Source organism: Xiphophorus couchianus, chromosome 9 (genome assembly GCF_001444195.1).
Source record: "Xiphophorus couchianus chromosome 9, X_couchianus-1.0, whole genome shotgun sequence".
Taxonomy (NCBI): Eukaryota; Metazoa; Chordata; class Actinopteri; order Cyprinodontiformes; family Poeciliidae; genus Xiphophorus; species Xiphophorus couchianus.
Genome location: NC_040236.1, coordinates 12,661,663 through 12,670,977, shown reverse-complemented (window position 1 = coordinate 12,670,977; position 9,315 = coordinate 12,661,663). Strand labels below are relative to the sequence as shown.

The following is a 9,315-nucleotide window of genomic DNA, read 5'->3' as shown; positions in this document are numbered from 1 at the left end:
GAAAAAAAACGGAGTGAAAAATTGAAGTGCGCAGCCGCAGCGATGGGAGGAGCCGAGTTCACAAGAATCAGATTGCTCCACTCCCCCTTCACTGCTACAAAAGAACAATGTTGCCCCGTGTAAAATAACAGCCACATAGTCTCACTCACATTGGAAATAAAACTGCAAGAACGAAGCTCTGCATGCAAGGTACACCAATATTAGAGTACGTGTATGCAATTAATGCGAATTCAAAAAGCACAAGATGAAAATGCATCGATCTTCAGCCTGTTTGAGCTCAACAGCGAAGGCATTCCTACACAAACTGGGTTGGATCATTTAAAAAACGAAGACAAATGTTTTCAAAATGCGTTTTTTAATGTCTGATTTAAACATGACAAGTGTTAAGCGTAACAAGGCATCTGTAAAATACAAAGGAAAAGCAAACAAGAATTTAATTACATTTCAGAGTTTTCTAACTAACAATGCAATAATGTATTTGAAAGGTGACTAAAGCGCTCAGTTGTGTTTTAAACTCTTGGGGTATAAACTATGAAGCTTTTGCTTTAAGTTTCCATATCTGAAGCCACTGTTGGAAAGTCAGTCCTCCTTTGCTGAGCTCAGGCAGAACATGCTGGGCTGGTTTGTCCCACCTACATGTTTGAAAATACCAAAACAGATTATTATGGTTATGTACAATGAGCTGCAAAGGGAAAGTAAGAAAACCAATTCAATAGAAAAAGCACATCGTAAGATATAGATAAATACTAGTGTCACCTTACTAATACATGTGGAAAAATAAATCATCCAGTAGATAAGAAATAAAAATTATAAAGCATTAAAATTTGATTGTCAAACTGGGCAAACCTATTGTTCTGGATTGGCTGGTTGTGCATTTGTAGACTTGTGTCTCAGGCCCAATTTCCAAGTACAAAATAAAAATTTCTGCAAATTGTTGTTTGTTACGTTCTACTTACAATATACAACATGTAAATGCTAAATGGACTGAATGGGATAAACAATATGATATAAAGTTTTTAGATTATGATATTCAGTCAAATTTCAACCCTCTAATTACAAAACGAAAGGAACTGATCTGCAGCAAAGTGCATGGAAACCAAATGGTTAGTTTACAGATACAATATGCATAGAGAAAGTAACAATATAGCATGAGTAGAACATAGAGGTGTGAAAGGCAGACTAAGCCAGTGTAAACATTTGAATGTTATAACTGAATATTTAAGGGTGTATTAAATATATTGCACTTTGCAGCTACGATCTGAAAGTGGTTATGACGATGTTATTGGGGAAAAATGTAACGGGTTATTAGTAAAATGCTGTTGGATTGACAGCCTGTGGCTTTGATTTTTACCGTACATGTGATTTAGGTAACAAACATACTGCAAAGCTATCTAATGGAGGAAGGACATTACTGGGAGAACAAAGACATTTTGAAAGCACAAGTAGGTTAAAAATGGTTATTATTGTTATGAGTATTTATTAAAAAAAGAACTTTAAAGTCAGCTATGTACTCCAGAAGTATACCTCACCAGTAAGAGATGGCGGTCTTGACTTGAGCTCCGTAAGAAAGACCCTGAGCGCAGCGGTTGGTGAGACCTCTGGCTCTTGGCAGCAAAGACTTTAGGAGCTTTTGATCCGCCTCCCTGACTTTGGACAGCAAAGCTGGGATTTAAAAAGAGAAAAACAAAAACTCTTTTATTAAACCTATTGTAAGTTTTTCCAGCTAAACATAAAATTCCCTATTACATCCAGCTTTTATAAAAAAAAAATCTAAGAAGAGCTGTCTGTTTTCAATTTCCTCTCATACCTTTTTGATCAGATGCATGGAGTAGTTCAGAGTCCTTCTCTACTTTCTGCAGCGTGGCCGAGTAAAGCTGCAGCAACTCCCGGAGAAAACGCAGCTCAAGCTGCTGGGACAGCAACTGGAAACACAACTCCTCTGGAGCCTGAAGCATAGGCATGAAAAAAAAAAAAAAACATAGTAAAAGTCTAAATCACATTCAATCAAAAAATGTGAGGAAACAACTTAGAAGTCTTTAATGAAACCTTAGCCTCTAAAAAATTAAATCTGAGAATATTTAAGGAGGAGCCAACAGTTTGTTACTGTTATAAATAGATTTATTGTGTTGCTGTTTTTTTGTATTTTTATAGTTTCAGTCCGGTTTACCCTTTTACTAGTTTTTAAACCCATTGTGTACTCTATTGTTGCCATTTTGTCCGAGACTCTGTTCCATACCTTAAACAAACAAGCCATACACAGTACCTTAACAATGGCGTATTAGTTTATTACTCCTGGTAGTATTTTGACTATTTTTAGGGATAATTAGCAACCCATAATACTGAAATTTTATAACTTGTTCCCTGAAAAATAATTAACTCAGGGATGCAGAATATATCTTTGCTGCAGGACTACTAGGAAAGCAATATTGTTTGGATATTATATACCAGGTGTTACAAGTATCCCCTGATCCATGGCTACAAAATATTCAACTTATTGAATGAAGTCTCACTGCCTTAGGTGTCACCCCGTGACACAGATTACAGTATCCAAGACACTAAAGATTACACATTTTCTTCTTTAGTGTTTGGATTTACCCAAGATAATATAACCAAGTTCAATATTAAGTCATAAATTAGCAAAGTGGATCCAAACATCTTCAAAGGGGTTTACCTGAAACTTCCATTTCCACAAGAACAAACAAATACTTTTGGTTACCTTTTTTTCTCTCCCCATTTTGCAACAGAAGGCGTGTCTGTTTTTTGTTTTTTTTACATCTATGTGGACCATGAGTCTGTTAAATAAAAATTGATGAAAAGCCTAAACCATTTAACCTCCCAATACTCACTCTATACAGAGGGAACTCCAGGCTCTCACGCAGGCTGCTGAAGTTTGAGGCCTGCAGGCGGTGAATGGACAACCACGACGCAGGAACTCTGTGCATTCTGAAACGAGAAGGGAACAAAATAAAGTGAACTTCATCCCAATACCAACCAGTTTTTATCATGTACAGTGCTTCACATTGAGTATTCATTGAAAAGCGTGGCATGTATATGTATCTATTCATCTTTACTGAGACTCCTAAATAAAATCCTATGAAAACAACTCCCATCAGGAACAGCCTTTTCCGTTAACTGAGTCCATCTGTATGCAGGCTAGTGATCTTAATACATCTGTTCTGTGAAGTCCCACATGTTTGTTAGAAAATATGTACAAGTGCTTGGCCAAGACAAAGTCCCAACATAAGTCCTATTGAGAATCTGAGCAAGACTTTAAAAACTCTGTTGACAGATGGGCTTTGTCTAATCTGACTTTGAGCTATTTTACCAATAATAATGCACAAGAATTTCAATACCTAGATGTGCAAAGACTGAAGACATAACCCAACAGATTTACAGGTGTAACTACAGTGCAAGATAAACCTACAAAAAAAAATCTTTCAAACTCATGAATACTTATAAAGTACAAAGTACTTTGCAAGACACTGTATTACTTTTAGTCATGCATTGCTAAATTTACAAATGTACCATTTTTTAAGAGAAGGTTTTTTTGTGTATTATTGTACCCTCTTCTGTGTAACTACAATTTATCTCAAACACAATCAAACTCAATAAACTCAGCTTCCCATTTCAAGTGCATATTCTTGGATACTTTCAAAATTGCTTCAGGTCTACATTCTGTAGATGTCACCAAATGTGTTTTTACCCATCTGTGGTCCTGTGGTCCAGAGCAAGAAGTGAAACTGTTCCAAACTGTTTGGCCTCCTTATAAACAGAGTTTCGGAGATTGTTGGCTGCGCCAATTACGTCTTCAAACTGTGGCACAAGCTTTTCCTCGATAAATTCCTGCAACTGAAGGAAAAAGGAAAACATGACCATAAGCATACATCAATATAAAAAGAGAAATGTTCCAAGAGTAGTTCAGTCATTTACAGTATTTTGTAATAAATAGACTAAAGGATTAGATTCAGACCTCTCTGTGAACACTGATCAGCTGCGTCTTAGCTGACGAGTTCCCCTTAATCAGACCTCGTAACTGCTCCTGTCTTAGAGCCTGCAGAGAAACAATACAATAGACACCAGATATGTTTATGGCATCTTGAAAAAGTGAAACCAATAAACCTGGGGAATAAACCAATTTTTTTCAACGAAGATTTAATTTTGGAAAATCTGGATTTTTTTTCCCACCAATACACACTTTGGAGTTTCCGTAGTTCAGATTGATGTCGGCCCACCCAGGGTCTATTATCTTGTTTAACAAGCATGTTTTAACATCTTTCATTTATTTGCACTTTGAATTCAGATCAACTCCCAGAAGGGATGATGGAAATAAAAACAGGTTTTAGAAAATATTTCTCGCCATTTGTAATTTCTTCTGAAAGCCAGATTTGGTTTTATATAAAACAGTCTGATTTTATTTTTAAGCCATTTTGCCCAATAAATAAAAATGTTGTGCATTTAGTATTAATTCTCACCACTAGTTCCCTGAAGTCCAGAATGCTCTGCCACTGGCTACGAAGACTCCTTAATGCCTCCTGACGGTTTCTGGCATGCTGGTCAAGCTGAATACAGCGCTCTCTGATGTGATCCCGAGCGGCTGCCTGCATCACACACTGCAGCTCCACCTCCAGTGTTGATCTATAAACAATTTAGAGATGACATTTGAACTAAGCACGGTAAATTAAAACAATCAAAATTCACAGATTATTTGGCACTCAAATTACAGGAACTTGATTAAACAATAACACTTTTTTTCCTATTCAATTGTTGGACTTACAGTGCTAAGCTTTTATTGAGGTTCTCATCTGCAATACCAGACACTTCCTGCTCAGCCTCCACCTTATGAGACTTCAACAGAGTTTTGAGCTGTTGGATTCTGGAGCGAGTCCGGGACAGCTCTGTGAAACTCTGCTGCACCTCAACCCAAGCAGCCTGAAATAAGGAGTATGAATAAAATCCAACATGTAACAGAGCAGAACTCCCTCACACACAAAAACAAGACTAAATGTCAGTGAAGGTTTCACACCTCTAGGAGAGTCTGAACAGGCGGTAGCTCATCACACTCCTCTGCGGAAATATCCAAAAGGTGATCGCTTTCAAATCGGAATCTGTATGGGGACGATAACTCTGTCACTAAATACTGCCAATGTGAACAAAACCCATTAAAACAATGTGAAGTTTCTCTTACCGTAGAGCCGCTACGTCCTGCGCCACATCCAAAGAAGCTAGTTGGTCCTGCAGAGCCTTCTGCTCTGTCACAGCTAGATGCTGCAGCGCTGAGAGGACATGGCTAGGAGGATAACTGCTCAACACTTCCTGATGAAATAACAGAAAACAGCCTTTTCATAAAAAGGTAAATCATTTTGAAGAGAATTTATCTTAAAAATATCAACTTAGTTTCCACAAACCAGAAGACCCTAAATGCACCAACCTCAGCAGTATTGAGCCAGTACTGAAACACAGCCGTCCTTTGCTCACGAGCCATGCTAGAATTAGACAACAATCCAGTAAATAAGTGAAAAGTTATAGCTTAAAAAAAAAGTCTGATCTGATAATAGTTGTTACCTTTTGGGTGCGGAATGTTGAGTTTTCGCTTCGCTCTCCTGTAAGCATTGAAAGAAGTGGACTCTGTCTTCACTCAGCTCTCTCAGCTCACGCTGACAAACAAAAAAGGTTAAAGGAAATTTTCTTCAAACAGAAAATGAGATTAAAATCTGCACATTAAATTTTCCAATATGATTTTAAATTCTCTATTTTGTTTTTTTTATTCACCCGTCTGTGCAATAGTGTATCGGATAATGTATATTTGATAAAAAAATATAACCAAATTTCTGCAGCTCCTACCAGGACTTGAGGTACTGCCACAGCCTTTGAGTTGAGGTTGGAGGGCTCATCGCCAAACAGCACTTCAGTCTCAGCTTCCCTGCAATACAGCAAGATGATAATGACAGATATTTTTAAAATATTTGTAATCATGTCTATTATTTAAAAGGATTTTTGAGTACCTAGCCATCTGCTCCAGCACCAGGCAGTGGTAGTTTATCTTTTGCACATCGTCAGAGAGAACCTTACGGTTGGAGACGCTGCGCTGTCTGAAAGCCTTCAGAAGCAGTTCCCGGGTCTGGTTCTCCTCGATTTGGACCCAGATGCGATTGATAGATTGCTCTACAATTAGCAGTGGAAGTATTGTTTAGCACAATATTGTTATTTAAAAGAAAATACAATGAAACACGTTTACCTGTAGCAGCACAACATTTGAACTCGCAAACATCTATACAATACAAAAGTGTGTAATATTACAATTGTAAGCCTAAAGAGAAAATATTTGGTAGGTTATAATAGCCACAGTTAAACATGGTTAATCTTTGCTGTTATGCCAACACCTGAGAGATGTCAGCAATCAAGAGGCTCTCAGGTAATGATAGGAACACAGTGATGTAGGAAAATTAAGACAAGGTTGAGGAAAATGTGGCTTATTATTACGGTTTAATGTTTATTCAGTAGCTCATCATACTCCTTACCTGCTTCTACTTTAAGCCCAAATTTTATGTCGGTGACAATATTGTCACATTTTCTTCATTAATCTCCATTTACATTGGTCAGCACACAATTCCTCAACTTAAAATAACATAATGTAAATTTACATTGATTCCTCCTTGATGTGCATACACCATAGGAAGGACAAACCTTGTGTTGCCATTTGTTCTTCTGTTCCCCTGATCTGGGAGTCCAGGTGACTGATATCATGCCTCAGCTGTTCTATCTTCGTCTGAAGCTCTTTGCGCTTTGCTGCCTCACTTTGGCTTTCAGATTGCATCAACTGAACACATAAATAATACACCAGAAACCATGCTGAAATTCCACTGATGGTGTAATGAATTGGACATGCTGGGAGAAGGAAAAGGTGAAGCCTACCTCTTTGTCTTGTAGTGTCTTGTACCTTTAATGATCGCAAGGTGAAGGAAATTGCCAACAAACACAGTAAGTAACACACAGATTTACAGGACTGCAAAGAGAAAGGCACTGTTGATAATCTGTAAATGTGCACCACACTTCATGAAGTTTTATAAAAGTAAAGAAAGAATAAGTCAAAACCTTACCAATCCACAACAGAGTTCCTACACTTTAATGTGGCAAATGAGGCCAAAGAGTTCTCTGTCAGCTTGTTGTATTCAGTGTTATTCTATACATTTTTGTGTAAATAAATAGCAGAATTATGGAATTTTTTTCCCAAGGTTATTGTGCCATAAAAATCTTAGACCAAATTATGCTTAGATATTATGGCTTAATGTCATTGTTGACAAATTATCAACGATTTTTATCCACATGAACCCGCACAAATTTCCTACTGCGCGTTGTTTTAAACACGCCAAACGCATTGGGCCAGTGTAACGAAAACCTAAAAGCTTTGCCAGCCAATCAGAATCCTTCAAAACAACCACGACTTCCTGTTAAGAGTTAAACATGGAGCCAGGAGGTTCATTAGTGTGGACAGAAAAATATGTTGCATTACTTTTGAATAGCGTTATCAAATATAGAGTTAATAAAATACAAAACAATGTAGACTGGGAATTGTGTGGATATATCGGTGCATTATTTGTCGCAAACACAAATATTCTCAAATATCCACTTTGGTCGGAGTTTTTGTAAATAATCATTATTAATGGTATGAAGCTGAGTTTTCGTGGGTGTAAAACAAATAAAAATGTATTCGTTTTCCCAAATACCTTGCTATAAGTGTACTAGGTCAAAGCCAGGAAAGGATACCACTGAAGATTGCCTCGCATGATCCTCACATTCCTTGAAAAACAGAAAATCCATCACAAGCCTTTAACACATTGCAGAAAGGTAACAAGAGGCGCTCATTACGATATGTCATAATGCTTGAGGCTTGCAAGAATCAAAGTAAATCATCAAAAAGAAAAGCAGACTGACCTCTGTTGGAAAACATGTTGGATCATGTACGTCCATATTGACTTCCCAGTCCCAACACAAAGCCTAGGGGGAAAAAATAGATTTCGTGAAGACTGCCAATAAAGACGTGTCTCATATTTTGTAATTCAGAATGCAACTTACGTTTTTAAATAGCTTTCATTAGGTAGGCTGTCGGGAGGCAGATTAAATTCCTCTGTAGCCCAGCGTTTCAGCTCTTTCACCAGATTTCTATCCGCCATCCTAATTGCTAACTATTCTCTGCTAGCTAAAATTAGCAACAACTAGGAACCTCCTTTAACTTGCTTGAGTCGTGTAAAGTTTTTGCTGGCTTACATTTATAAGACTGCTTTCCATCTACCTAGAAAGCGATCTTTTCTCCACTGACTATCCTGACAATAATAATAACATACACGTATTTAAAATATTTCCCGCGCAAGTATTTCATCTTACTTCCGGGTAGTATTTCCGTTGCGACAGCGCCACCTTTCGTTACAGTCGGGTGCTGCCATGGTTACAGGATTCCATCTGCAACAGTTCGTGTATCATTTTTGGCTTGGTAAGTTTATTTTTATTGCAGAAACTATAAATCCTGAATGAAATATAATTTTTAAAAAATGTCAGTTCTGAGACAATTTCATCATGTTTCCAGTATATCAATCAGTTTTTATGCGTATTTGTGTCAAAAGAAGCACAGATTCAGTAAAACCAAAACCAGGATTTGATGCTACACTGTTATGTCATATGTCCTTTAAAGTATTTAGTGCTTTTCTGTATGATGCTACACTGTTATGTCATATGTCCTTTAAAGTATTTAGTGCTTTTCTGTATGATGCTACACCGTTATGTCATATGTCCTTTAAAGTATTTAGTGTTTTTCTGTATGGAGCCCCTCTGGTGATATTGCTAATCGCAACTGTCTGAAGAATGTGATTATAATTAATTCCCAGATTGAATTAAACCAAAATGAGATCGGATTTGCCCATTATTGTCATTAATAATGATACTAATTAATGTTATCATTAAGTCATGGTCATGATTTTTATCTTGTTTTTTTTTCTGCAGGTCAAAAGATTGGCTTAGTTCTGTGGTATGGACTGAAGAGATCTTATAACTTTATAAAACAAAATAAACTCGAGAATAAAACTCACCTCTACCACAAAAACACAAGACCCAAAGCTGAATTGAATGTACAACAAATGTTAAATCAATCCATCCAGTTTAGCAGATGTGTGATTTTTTTTTAAATTTCATTTATTTTTATCTCTACATAACATGTCTGGGACTAAAAATGTTTTACTCCTATCGATTTGCAATAAGAGGACTATCAGTTAATGGTTTTTTTCCCCCACGGGATGTAAACAAATTTTATACAAAATCAAGTTG

General features: G+C 37.0%; 1 protein-coding gene and 1 long non-coding RNA gene across 2 annotated transcripts; one reads left to right on the top strand and one right to left on the bottom strand.

Moving 5' to 3' along the window:
- Positions 1-336: 336 nt before the first annotated feature.
- On the bottom strand, positions 337-8,419 carry haus5 (HAUS augmin-like complex, subunit 5). The gene is made up of 19 exons (XM_028027919.1): positions 8,074-8,419; positions 7,933-7,995; positions 7,765-7,797; positions 6,913-6,937; positions 6,685-6,817; positions 6,003-6,162; positions 5,842-5,920; positions 5,563-5,654; positions 5,429-5,483; positions 5,186-5,313; positions 5,024-5,105; positions 4,775-4,929; positions 4,473-4,635; positions 3,971-4,051; positions 3,704-3,849; positions 2,847-2,943; positions 1,808-1,946; positions 1,530-1,662; positions 337-632 (listed from the first exon to the last, which is right to left on the bottom strand). The coding sequence occupies exons 1-19, from the start codon at positions 8,169-8,171 to the stop codon at positions 530-532; spliced, it is 1,965 nt and encodes a 654-aa protein (XP_027883720.1). The 5' UTR covers positions 8,172-8,419; the 3' UTR covers positions 337-529.
- A 24-nt stretch (positions 8,420-8,443) lies between these two features.
- On the top strand, positions 8,444-9,094 carry LOC114151035 (uncharacterized). Its single transcript, XR_003596868.1, has 2 exons — positions 8,444-8,488; positions 8,995-9,094. It is a non-coding gene; the product is annotated as an uncharacterized LOC114151035 (long non-coding RNA).
- Positions 9,095-9,315: the final 221 nt, after the last annotated feature.

What these genes read in the sequence shown, in the direction of transcription:
- haus5 (XM_028027919.1), bottom strand. Translation starts at nt 8,171, where the DNA reads ATGGCGGATAGAAATCTGGTGAAAGAGCTGAAACGCTGGGCTACAGAG. An exon ending in CAGGACGTAGCGGCTCTACG is followed by an intron (nt 5,106 to 5,185) that starts GTAAGAGAAACT and finishes GTCCCCATACAG; the next exon opens with ATTCCGATTTGAAAGCGATC. An exon ending in CTGTTCAGACTCTCCTAGAG is followed by an intron (nt 4,930 to 5,023) that starts GTGTGAAACCTT and finishes TCCTTATTTCAG; the next exon opens with GCTGCTTGGGTTGAGGTGCA.